General features: G+C 35.8%; 1 protein-coding gene across 1 annotated transcript; it reads right to left on the bottom strand.

Annotated features, from left to right (window-relative positions):
- Window positions 1-3,472: 3,472 nt before the first annotated feature.
- On the bottom strand, window positions 3,473-10,442 carry LOC121242310 (myrcene synthase, chloroplastic-like). Its single transcript, XM_041140194.1, has 7 exons — window positions 10,290-10,442; window positions 5,821-6,088; window positions 5,348-5,723; window positions 4,635-4,850; window positions 4,403-4,541; window positions 4,059-4,307; window positions 3,473-3,959 (listed from the first exon to the last, which is right to left on the bottom strand). The coding sequence occupies exons 1-7, from the start codon at window positions 10,440-10,442 to the stop codon at window positions 3,657-3,659; spliced, it is 1,704 nt and encodes a 567-aa protein (XP_040996128.1). The 3' UTR covers window positions 3,473-3,656.
- Window positions 10,443-13,495: the final 3,053 nt, after the last annotated feature.

Below are 13,495 nucleotides of genomic sequence, written 5' to 3'. Positions count from 1 at the left end.
AACGTACGGAGGAACGCTCTGCATGCAACTTCACTAAGGAAACCGTGCAAGGTCATGCGGGCCCTTAAAGTTTCCAAAGGTTCCAATGGACCTTTTGACGCATCATATGCATCTATCTGTGGAACTTTGAACCTTAGAGGTAAAGGTACCACCATAACCTTGGCGATATACTGCCGCTCGGCACTAGTGAGAAGTTGGTCCACAGCTGATGGTGGCCAACCCGTTTGACCACCTCATCATACTTGTTTTGGAGCTTCTGGATCAGGTGGTGCACACTACGTCGTTCTTCCTCCGTCGCCGGTGTGTTTGGAGTTTGACGAGTCTTAGAGTTATGGCTTTCTTATTCTCCTTCTGGTTCCCCGTCGCCCCTTCGCAAGACAGCATTCTCCTAACAATGGGTCTCCATGTCGTCCATGAGTTTCTGTATCGTCACAGCTTGTTCATCTATTCTTTCTTCCATTGCTTCAGATCTAGCTTCTTCACGTCGTGAGTTCTAAGAGTGCGTTATCACCGGCATACGAAGGACACGCTATTTATGGGAAATAGAGATCCCACAGACGGTGTTACTGTTGATACCATGTTTCACGGACCTGGGCAACTCCATGCTGGTAGCTCTCGGAGCCTTCCCTGCAAGGAGGAGAATGGGGAGCTCGGGGTCTATGGTACCTCCAACGCTCAAGTTAGTCTCAATGTTGGAATTAAAGCAGTAGTAGAAATGTATGCAGATGTTAACCCCTTTATCGATAATGGGTGATGCCTATTTACACCCAATGGTCCGACCTTCATGGTAGTGGGGTGTCACTCGGTAGGAGATTGGATACTCATGTTGCCCATTTGTCATGCTATAGGATGTTCAGGTCTAATAGTGATTGCTCCAGACACTGGGCCTCTCCCAGTGTGTTACAAATCCTGGATTGCATTCAATGCGTTATATCTTCCCCTCTAAGTTTCCTTTTACCTCATTAATGTGTCGTGCCTTCCTCTCTAAGTTTTAAATCCTCCATTAATGCGGCGTGCCTTCCTTAGCTTTTCTTCTCTTTTTGTCATGTCTGGGTGGTGATATTTAGAGTCGGTGACTGTACCTGTCCATCGGCTAGTGATTTCCAGACTGTCTTCCCTGCCATATGTTTGCCACAGTTTCCTATCTTCCCATCTTCTTTAGTTGGGTCTTTGAAGTATACACGACCAGGCCTAGACCTCTTAGTTGGGCTAGGGCCCGAGTCTTCTTAGTGTGCTCGGCTTGGCCCAGACTTCATGTCTAGGTTCCTACCCGAGCCCTTTCTCCTTGTTCGGCGCCCGACTCGGGCCTTTCTCCTAGTCTAACCCAGGGGATAACTCCCCTCACAATTACATAGCACAAATATTACCTAAAAATAAATTCATAAATTGACTTGCCTTTATGGTATTCTTTAGATCTACTTTATAATAAAAATAACTTTACAATCAAACTTATTATATCAACCCATATAAGTTTATGATTTACTTTTATATAATTCTTTTGTTACTAAGATATTTCTCTTTTCGTAACCATTAGTACCTACTTATTTTGTTTAGAAATTATATTTGCAATTATAATCTATGCAAGCATTGCATACTCTTTTAAAAAAGCAACTTAAATATAATATCTACATAAAAAAATTGATTTTCTTGATAATAAATTCACTCTTTTTTAAAATAATACGTGATTTTTGCACAACATATAACTGTAACTAGCATTACTTTTTTTTTTTTTTTTGGGAGCATTTTAAACTTGAAAACTCTCATATTTATGAGGGAACAAAATGTCAATAATCATTATATAGAATTTTCGAAAAATAGGGATGACATAACCAAATAATTAAGCATGTAGTTTTGACAACTGGGCATAACGTGCAATGCAATTGGACAAATGTGCATGTAGCTTTGCACGTTGCACATTAAATAGTATATATATGTGTATATAAAAATAGAAAACCACTTTAGTGTTCATTTTGTTTTCTTAAGGAAAAAACTGCTTATCTTGAACCATAACGCAGAGGCAGCGGGACCGAGAGGTTTTTTGTTCCAAAATAAAGAAATGCAGACATTTTTTTTTTTTACGGGTTAAACTGGATGGTGTTTTTTAATAATAAGCACTCAATTAATGATCCAACAATTAATCCGTGAGATAGATAGCTTGATAGAAGTATGGAGGAGGCTATGGAGGTTGAATGTCCCTGGTGTTGTGAAGACCTTTTTGTGGAAGACTTTAAATGAATGTCTTCCAACCAGGAAAAACCTATTCATAAGGAAGATTTATGACTCCTAGCTCTATCCTGTCTACATGAGGGAAGTGGAGACTGTAGAGCATGTGTTGTGGGGTTGCAGTGTTGCTTTTGATGTGTGGCTGGAATTCCCTGCTTCTGTTCAAAAATGGCATGGATCAGAGAAGGACTTCTTGGTGTTATGGGACTCTCTTTGTAAGAGAGTATCTGCAGATGAGTTAGAATGGGTGGTTGTCACTATTAGGGATATTTGGATGCGCAGAAACTGATTTGCCTTTGAACAAACTTTCACAAATCTAAGTCTGCTAATATCTGCTAATACAAGGTGCAAAGAGAAGTCTAGAGATGTTTCAACAAGGGACCAAATTAGCAGTTCATCCTCAAGGTGTGGTGAGAGATCAAATTAGGTGGAAGGGACCAATAGATTACAGATTAAAGCTGAATTGGGATGCTGCTGTGGACTTGAAGAATAGCAGAATGGGTGTTGGAATTATCATTCGAGATTCAATGGGGGAAGTTCAGATTTTACTATGTATGAGCAAGAAGGGTGTCTTTAAGCCGGTGGTGGGTGAGATTATCGCTCTATGGAGGGTAGTGGAATTGTGCATGGAGTTGAACTTGACTGATGTCATTTTTTAGGGAGATGCACTGGTAGTGGTGCAGGTTGTTGATAGCTGAGAAGACGTGCTCCTATTATGGACACTTGATTGATGATATTAGAGCTTTCTTTGTTAATAGAGAGGGATGGGATATTATACATGAACATGGGGAAGGAAATAAGGTAGCACACAAACTGGCTAGATTGGCTTTTCCTCATAGAGAGGAATTAGTTAGGGTTGAGAAATGCCCTGAGGAAGTGTGCATGGAGTTGATGTTTGACTAACTGTGTAATGTTTAATCTTTGAAATGAAATATATGTTTTACAGTAAAAAAAAAAAAAAAAAACAATTAATCCATTGTAACTCCCAATCTTAATGAGAACATTAAAAAGACGTTACAAAACACTATTTATTAAAAATAAATGTTTATCAGTCAATTAGTCCCGACAATGCAAAAACTATTGAGATGAACAATAAAAAAGTACGTAAAAATAGTTACATGCACGCAGTCAGAAATCAATTCGGCTTGATCTGCATTGTGTGCATGCAGGGATATATATATATATATGTCAGGAAAGAAATGTAGCATGTGATATATCTATAATATTATAGAGATCAAACTTGTATTTCTTTCCAAGAGAAACAAGAGACTTATTGAATTTTGATTGGCTTGTACATCATTTAATTTCGCAAGGAACAGTATTATTAGTGAGGTAAACAGACAAGTTACCTTTGACATATGATCCAGTCTACAAATATAAGAAATAAACATGGAAAAAAGTAGAAATATATATGTGATTTTTCCAATCATTCATCAATTCTTAGCTATGGGAATGGGGTGAATAAACAACGCTAGCACGCGGTCCTTCGTCTCACGGTTTACAATGCCGTGCCCATCTCCATGTTGGTACATGAACTGGGACACCCTTGCAATGTTTGTTGCGATCTCATTAAATGTTTCAGAGAATGGAGAACTTGCAATGCGATTTCCATTAATTGTCTTCCATGTTGCACTAATCAAGGACCTCATGTATTGACGAGCATCTTCCTCACTGGCACCAGTGTCGTTCATGTAGCATTGGATTGATTTAGGATTATCCCCCCTCTTTAACTCGTCCTAGGTTACAAAACACATAAAAACATATTATCCTATGTTCATGTGAAGTAGCCCAAAATAAATGTTGATAAAAGAATTAGGATAGTATGTTTTCCTAACCGTAGACGTTCCGAGATCATCTGCAAGTCGCACAATGAATGATGATAAACGAATTATATCGGGATACTCTTCCAATGAATCCAAGGCTTCCTTTGTTATGGGATTTGTGACGAAAAAATAACAATGCACCAGTATATTTGCTATTGTTATTGTCATCCATCCATATTCAAGGTATTCTTGAAGGCTTGGTGTATATCCATTGTAAAACCATTTTGCCTCCAACAAATAAGATTTGCATATATCTGCCCACTAAAAGATTTGTGGTGGATCAATGAATTAGAAGAGTTATTATAGATAATAAGTTCCAGGGTAAATAGTGATGAAAGAGAAAGTTTGGGCCTTACTGCCTTTCTCATGTACCAAACGATGTTGCATCCCTTTTCCTTGAGAGTGTCAAAAGCCATTTCATTAACCGTGTTGTAGACAGAAAGGAAACAGATTTGCATATAATAAGGAAGTTGTTCCATTTCGTTGACATCCCATCTAGATCACATGAACAAATTATATGTAAGTATTTGCATCAAAGATAAGCAGCCATATTTGAAGTATTTGAGGTGTGCTGCTGTTAATACAAACCTTTCAATAGCATCCGTGAAGAGCTCAAGTTCTTCTAAAGTGCCATAGACATCATAGACATCATCTACAATTGTCAACAATGCACCGAGCTTTGCTAACATTCTCCTCTCATGTCCAAATTGAGGTTGAAATAATGCTCCCGTTGCCCAAAGGAAATTTTCCACCACTCTATCCCTTGCAAAGCTCAAATCTCCAAGGCCAGTGCTCCTCCACCACCTTTTGTGCGAGACAAGAAAATAATATTAGTTTTAGAAATCGAGCATATATTGCATTTTCTTTCCTCTCTAACCTAATATATATCAAGTAAGGAGATATTTGGCAAACATGCGAAGTCTCAAAATTTCATTCCCAAGCGTTACTCAAACTAAAAGTACTTTTTAATTTTAAATTTCCAATCTTTTGACCAAATCATAATTACCTAATCAATATTGAAAATCAAGAATCAATATAATTTTTACATTTTTACAAACTTCAAAATAAAAATTATATTAAAAAAATTATATTCAAACAATTTTTTTTATTTTATAATATTTTTATTCAACTTTTTCTTTCTTCTTTCTCAAAACTCTTATAAAACATCTTCACTCAAATCATTTCACTCTACTGTTCACAATTTCAAAAATACTTCAAGTATTTAAACATGCCCTAAACCTCCTTGTAGCTTTTTCGGCTAAGATCCAAGTTATAAAATGAGGATAAACATGTCTTTTTACCTGGACACTTCTTTTAGATCTTCTTGGTGAACTGCTTGTACCATATTAAAATCCATTTCTGCAAGCTCAAGCAAGGTAGGGTTCATATCTTCTCTTCTTCTATATGCATCAATGAACCACCTTGCTTCAGACCTTATCACTCTCCAATGCAATGGAAGCTCTAGGGCATGACTCACCATCGTACAAAGACATTGATCTTTGCTTTGATCCACATACTCTTTAAGATGTTTGGTTGCAAAATCTCTTGCTTCCTCCAAGATGCTTTCACCTTCCCTCAAGTGGAATGAGGCTTCATACAAAGCAAGCATTCCTTCAATATCAACACATAGACATTCTTTGAAATCCCCCTTTTCATTGAAGAAACTTTTGAATGTGTCTGCAATCAACAATGCTCACCAATTGTTAAAAAATAAACGAGAGTTTATGAGTATGATACTTATATTTTGTCAAAGCATTACTGGTATTTAGTTTACCTTGAGGTATATCATATCCGTGTTGTCTCATGAGCCTAAACTCAATTGCTGTGGCATATAAACTTTGCTTCTCGCAAACATCACCATTATGATTAGTAATGTGTTTATTTTCCAATATCCTCCTTATTTCGTCCTTAAAGTGGTAAGATACTCCAAGTCTTTGCAAAGTGTCAATTAGCTCAAGTTGCTTTATAGGATCTACCACGTTCTGAAACATCATTGTTACTTCTTCCTTAAGCTTGTCAATCTTTCGGGTGAATAACTCCCCCTACAAATAAACCAATTCTCAAATAAACCAACAACAATTATAAAAGCTATTGACACAAACAATAAAAAAATAGAAATCGCACACTTTACCACATATTCGCTTTTTATTGATTGGATGTAATCATAATGCCAAATGGTAGGATGGTAATTTGCTGATCGTCGGACGATAGTAGAGTCAATACTTGAGTTTTCTTCAGGGGCCATTCTTTGAAATGGATGAGGTACATCGCCACCTTTTCCTCTTGTTAAAGCTGAGACGGGTCTTTTAGGTGGGAGCAATGTAGAGAGTTTGCAATTTCGGATTGAATCAAGAATGATAAGATGCATTGCGTAAGCCATTAGTACTGAAGCTTTGCTTTTCTGTTTAAATGGATTGTTGTGGAACATATGCTTTAGCCTTCAACCATATGACCTTTTTATATCGATCCTGGTGGCTATTGTGACGATATCCTGCATGGAAAACTCATGCACGAATTTCAAAGAATCTAGTATATATTATTAGAGTTTGTGAAGAAATTGAGTTCAAATTGGTAGCTGCTAATATATATAATTAATCGGATCGGTTTCAAATTTCGCATCGATCGAGTTGGTAGATGGAAGAAAAAATTCCGAACAGTCAAATAGAACGGTAACAATTGGTGGGCAAACTAACTTTTTCCTTAATATATATAAAATCAAATTTACTTCATGCATGCATGCCAACAACTCAAAAGAATAAAAAAGTCCCTTTCCCATGTGTGTAGCTGACAACATATATAAGACAGATTAGCGTTGTGATCGGTCAGACTAATTTTGTCAAGAAGTTTGAATAAGTAGTAGGTACTGGGAGTTGATAGCCTGCTTTCCTGGAGTCATGAGAGCTTACTTAGCGGCGGCAAATTATACCAACCGCACGTGAAGATGGTGTAGAAAATGTAGAGGTTGGGGTGGGGGAACTTGATCACAAAAATTCTGTTATATAAATTTTTATAAACATTTTTAAAAAAAATAAAAAATTCATAAAATCGTTAAAAAACACTTTCTTAATCACTAAGTAAATAAAAAAAGTCATTCGGAACACAAATTCAGGATCCATTTTTCAGACACAAAGTATTTCTCTATTTAAATCTCATCTAGAAAATATCAATATTTAAAATATCATCTTAATTTTTGGCATCGAATACTCCCCGGGTCCAAGGCCACCATCTTTTAATTGCCTTCTCCTCTATTTTCGCAGGCTCAATTTTGAAAACCTGACTCAAAGGCATATGAAACACGACATTAACAATTATGAATATCTTTTAAATATGCTAATATTGTAACATAATATTCTAACACAAAAGAGTAAGCAAATAAAAAAGGTTAATTATATTTACAAGTTGATGTGTACGACACATGATCCTCCACATTGTGTGATTTGATTGGCAAGAGAAGTTTAAAATTAAGTCATCTTACAAATAAAATTGTGATCATGTCAATAGTATGAAAAATATATCTTCCATATATAGCATTGCTCTTTTTAGAATGTTGTAAGTCATTGTATTGTGTGGAGCAGGCATTATTTGACCATGCCCTGAAGACGAAATCAATGGAAAATTTTAATGTGATGCATTATGTTTTTTTTAATCTTTAATCAAACTTTCATTAATTAAAACTAAATAGGAGAGTACAAGAGGTTGGGGTGGGGGAATTTGACAAAAATTCCATTATTTAAATTGTAGTGCATACATTCAAAACAAATAAAAATAAATAAGCAATGGGACTAATAAATTATGCTCGGACCCTTGTTTCTTAGCCAAGCCAAGGATGAGAACCACTACAAAAATAGTTTTGAAATCCAACTTGTAGATTTGTTGAATGCAATTGTGATTTGCATTTGTGAAGAAAGCACTGCAATCATCTTATCTGGATTATGGAGTTATTGACAAAAATATTCACATTCTTTTTCTCAAGATTCTCTATTAGAGAAAGTTGTACCATAGTCATAAATCGAAAACTGGATGTCCAGATCGGTGGTGGCTCATTGGAGGGATGAGTGCCCATGCCCGTGCATGGGCCTCGCACACCTGTGGAGGAGGGAGGAGCAGTAAAATCGAGATCTGATAGATCTAGAGATGAGGAGTCCAATTGTGCCATTGCCGAATGATGTATTTTGTTTATTGGACAGAGTTTCCAGCCATATTGAATTGGAGGGAACTTCATCTAAACAATCTATAAAGACAATTAGCATCTATTAAACAAGTGATTTTTTTTTTACGGTCTAAGTTATTGGACCATACCGCTAGTTTATTCTAATTTTTTTTAGCATTTTAAAACATTGTTTAAAAAAAAACACACTAAGGCCTCGTTTGTTTTTCGTAGATGAGATGAGATAGTTGAGATAAAAGTTAAAAGTTGAATAAAATATTGTTAGAAGATATTTTTTTAATATTATTTTTGTTTTGATATTTGAAAAAGTTGAATTGTTTATTTTATTTTGTGTGAGAATTCGAAAGAATTGTAATGATTAGATGAAACGAGATGAGATGAAGAATTTTGTGAAAGTGAACGAGACCTAAGGGTAGCTACTGATAACTTTTTTAACTATTTAAAAATAAATAAATAAAATATATTAAGGGTCAAACCTTGGTACTAATCTACGACATAGCAAACTAACATTTTCCTAATTAAAAGTATTTGATCATGAGATTAGGGCTGTAATCGAGCTGAGTCGATCTTTGGCTTGCTGAGCTCAGCTCGACTCAAAATACTCGAGTTCGAGATTTTTTTTTATTTTTTGTTCGAGTTCGAGTCGAGCCGAGCTCGAGCTCCAATTGTTTATTTTTTTATTTTTTAAATAAAATTTAATAATTAATAAATTAAATAAATAAAAATATAAAAGATCTTATATTGAATTTATACAACTAACAAATAAAACTTCTATTCAATTATAAAATTTTCAAAAATTTATAAATAATTAATATATAACTAGTTGATATTTATCTAAAATAATAATATATTATATGCCTACATATATTATTAATACATACATTTAAATATGATGACATATATCTATTTCATATATGGCTCTGACATATTAGTTTATGAAATTATTAAATTTTATCGACTAATTATTATACAAATTATAAAATATACCTATGAAGTATATTCACTATAAAGATATAAATAATTAGATTACATATTATATATTTAATTATAAAAGTGGTATGCTTATATTATTAGCTAATACATATATATGTATATATATAGGTGTATGTATATATATATTTATCAATATATGAATGAGTTTTAATCGAATCGAGCTAACGAATCGACTCGAGCATAAATGAGCGGGCCTTAACAAGCCTTAGCTAAGTCAAATCAAGTTTTATCGGGTATGTGTCATTTACAAATCGAGTGGATATTTGTTTTCACGAATAAACTTCTTTTTTCATGAGTTGAGTTCGATTTGAATTTAACTTATCGAGCTATTGTGCGAATAGACTGGTTCATTTACAGCCCTACATGATATGGTGATAAGAAGCACGTGACAGTTTTTCTAGAAGTCTGGTCATAGTTCGTGGTCTAAAAGTTGGCTAGGCCAAGCAACCGTCAAAGTCTCCCTAGTACGATAGCACTCCCAGGGAGTCACTTGTTTAAGAAGCACAAGCCTGGAATTCTTGAACTCAGTCTTGTTTTCTAGCCCCACGTGCCTCTCAGGTTGTCTAACTTGCAAGGAAGTAGAGCTTCCTTTTTTTTATTCTATTTCTAGCCGCCTTACATTAGGTTGGAAGGAATTTCCACCAACCTATTTAAATAGTATATTATTTTTATATTTGGATATAAAACAACAGTACTGAAATTTCTAATGTTAGAAAAAATGATGTATTAAATTAATAGTATTTAATTTAAATATTATTTTGTAAAGGAAATTAAGGGTTTCGTACGTAAGCAAACAATTGCTCTCTTTTTTATGGTTATATATTTGTTAATTAACTAAGTTAAGTGTGACGGGTAAAATACACCAGGCCCAAAATGGTTCTCAAGGCCCAGTCTATCAAGGAGCCATCATTTAGGCCTGTGCATAAAAGACCGTGGATCCCGATCCGTCCGTGATATCTGACATGGCCAACCCAAATAAAGTCGGTTTCAGTGGGTCTTCACCCTAATACAAGTTTAAACATCTCATTATCGGTCAAAAGACTCAAAACCGATCATCGAAAGCACATTTCTTCTCCTCAAACCTTAGCCACCATTTCCGTTATCCGTTCTCCGTTCGTCGTTGCTGTCGCTGTTCTCCGTCGCCGTTCTCCGTCGACCTTCTCCACCTTTCTTCTCTGTTGCTTCTCCACCTTACATCCAAATCTGCATACTCTCACTCGATGGTACTTCTCCATCATCCAGGTTCGACTTTCTTTCTCTGTGTCTATGACTTTTCTTGTCTGATTTGAGTCTCAACTGTTCTCTTATGCTTGGGTTTAAAGAGGACAAAAATAGATTGATCCTCTAGGTATTTTTTTCTTTATGATCGACTTTTCCCGAGATCGACTTTGTTTGGGTATTTATGAGTCCCTTCCCTTTACTAAGAAATCTTTGGTTCAAATCTCGAAGTGCTCAAACCGGCAACTTCGTTAAATGAAGTTGTCTTCTTGGAAGTTCTTCGTTCAGGGCTCCAAACCATTCTTTTTTCCTTTTCAATCTGTCCAAAACATAGGGGTATTTATGTGCACTCAAAGACATTTTTTTAAATGTGCAATTTTTAAGCTTTTCTCGTCACAAATATTTGTCTACTCCTTAATACTGAGAACAGTCATGCACGAATTATATATATCGATAAACTATATATATCCTGCATGGGAACAGTCATGCACGAATTTCAAAGAATCTAGTATATATTATAAGAGTTTGTGAAGAAATTGATTTCAAATTGGTAGCTGCTAATATATATATATATATATATATATATATATATAATTAGTAGCTAATATATATAATTAATCGGATCGGTTTCAAATCGATTTTGTGTAGCATTCGTACTATCGACCGAGTTGGTAGATGGCAGAAAAAATTTCCAGCCTACTAAACCATTAATATATATATATAATCAAATGTGACTTCCAAAGTCTATCACTACAACATAATTACTTTTTAGCGATAGTTGAGAAATTGTGACAATCTCCAAACCGTCACTAAAAATTATTTTCTGTGACAGTTTTTGCAAACCGTCACTAAAGATAGATGAGATTTTTTTGACGTTTGAACGAGAGGAAATTTACATTCGAACGTCACATATACATTCAAATATTGAGTTAACTTACATGCGAACGTAAAATGTTTTGGCACCAACGTTCGAATGTTAGTAATTAACGTTCGAACGTTAATTGTAAATTTAAATTAAACATGACAATAATTTAAAAATTATGTGATTTTTGTAGTGTATAATTTGTGAACAAGTCTAAAAAATTATAATATATATTTATATACACACAATTTGTAAAATATAATTATATATATAAATACATATTTATATATACATATTTATGTTTATATATATTTGAAATGCAGTGATTTAGCATTAAAGTTGGAAAATCTAATATTAAAGAATATTAACAATTGATATTAAAAAATAATAGATATATTAAATAATATTGTTCCTTTCATATATTTAAAGTAAAATACAAAATATGATAGAATTTCATAAACAACACTAAGACGGACGCATTGTTCATGAAATTCGTACTCTGTATCTCCTCAGTCAAGGTATCAACCTTCTCGTTGAGGATATCTACATGATGGGCTATCTAGACGACAGACTCCTCTACAACCACAATCTATTGATTGATATGTGCAGTCAACTATGAGATCACTGCATCAACCCAAGTTAGCCGCGCATCTTCCACAAATGTACTCGTGGACTGCTGACTACTACTCCCCACATCGGGCCTGAGCCGCGTCAGAGGAACTAGATCCACTATAAGGGTGGCTGACGTCGAGGATACCCCCTCGTCTATCCAATGCTACGTCGATGCGTGCTCATGTCGAGGGGGCTCATCTGATCTGTGACCCACTCCTCCAGCTGGAGTGGCACTCTTCGAGCAAGTAATAGTCGACTAATAATGACACCGTATGGGAGGTTGTCCATGGAGATGATACTCACCTCATAACAGATCCTCTTAAAGATGCACATTGGCAAATCAATGGGATCTCCATGTGCTACTCGTATAAAAAATTGTGCCCAAATCTGACTAAATGTGGTCTTATGTGCCACAAGATCCAGGTTTGTTGAAACAATAATTTACAACATGCGGAAGAAATGTAGTAGATGTATTTGGTTGAAGGTGATATTCCTCTCGATCTGCGTGCAGTCTCTCCCGGTGGGGATGTAGAAATCCTCATCTCAGCCATCATCTCGAGCCTCACAATCAGTACCCTCGGCCTCTGACCGATCAGCATCTCTAGTTGATGATGGCTCAACTGGGCCAATAGATGATGCAGAAGGGCCTACATCTGCATCGAGTGTGCCATGTGCAGATGTAGATGTGCGAACCACGGTTGTGTCGCTAGTCTGAGAGTTAGTCGTAGTCGATGTCTGAATTACTCGACGAATCCCAAGGAGCTTGGCGATGATATCTGGTGAAATTTCAAACGAAACACCGCTTACAATCATGGTGTGAAAGGATGCGTCCTAAGACATGGAGCACATTCCCATATAGAACTCCCGAACCATTAAGGGATATACATTCCCCTCAATGTGTAGATATTTCTCCAGCCTCTCTTGATGAAGACATCTCTGAGGCTCGTCTGCTCCCACTCCTAAAGATCAAGTACACGCAAGAGAACAACAACCACTCGACACCTACTAGTAAGGAAATATTGTCGTTGATAATTAATTAGATAGTTAATACTTTTGTCTCAATAACTATATAACTATAATTATACTATCTATTATAATGTAGTTGATGCATATACACGTCGTGGTCGTGGCTATACACGTGGCATCTCTCTTGAGAAAAATAGAAGGCACAGAAAACTCAAGATCACCATTCCTGATAATTCCATTGGAGGAGTGGATGATAGTGCATCAGCGCTTTCCTCCTATATTGGCACAGTAGTTCAAGCTTATGCTCCATTTTATGTGCACTCATGGTGATATGTTCCGAATGAGATTAAGGAGCACATTCGAAGTCATGTGCTGGTGAGTTTACTTTGAAAGTAAATTTTTTTCACCTAGATTAGTATATCATATTTTTTACCTAATTCACTTGTTAGGATGAATTCGACCTCGACTTTGACCGTAGCGAGGATTTGAGAACAGTGAATGAGTTGATGGCTACACTATTCCAACGTCACAAAGGACGATGTCATGACCACTTCAAGAAGTTTGAGACGTTGGAAGAGGCTGCGCAGTCTCCTTTCCAGCAGATGAAGTTAGATGATTGGAGAAAGTGTT

This window comes from Juglans microcarpa x Juglans regia, chromosome 8D, assembly GCF_004785595.1.
Source record: "Juglans microcarpa x Juglans regia isolate MS1-56 chromosome 8D, Jm3101_v1.0, whole genome shotgun sequence".
Taxonomy (NCBI): domain Eukaryota; kingdom Viridiplantae; phylum Streptophyta; class Magnoliopsida; order Fagales; family Juglandaceae; genus Juglans; species Juglans microcarpa x Juglans regia.
This window is presented reverse-complemented; position numbering and strand designations above follow the sequence as displayed.

Coding starts and splice junctions, on each gene's coding strand:
- LOC121242310 (XM_041140194.1), bottom strand. CDS start 10,442: ATGGAGAAGTACCATCGAGTGAGAGTATGCAGATTTGGATGTAAGGTG. Junction 6,089..10,289: donor TAACGGAAATGGTGGCTAAG/GTTTGAGGAGAA, acceptor GTTTATTTGTAG/GGGGAGTTATTCACCCGAAA. Junction 3,960..4,058: donor ATGATCTCGGAACGTCTACG/GTTAGGAAAACA, acceptor TTTGTAACCTAG/GACGAGTTAAAGAGGGGGGA.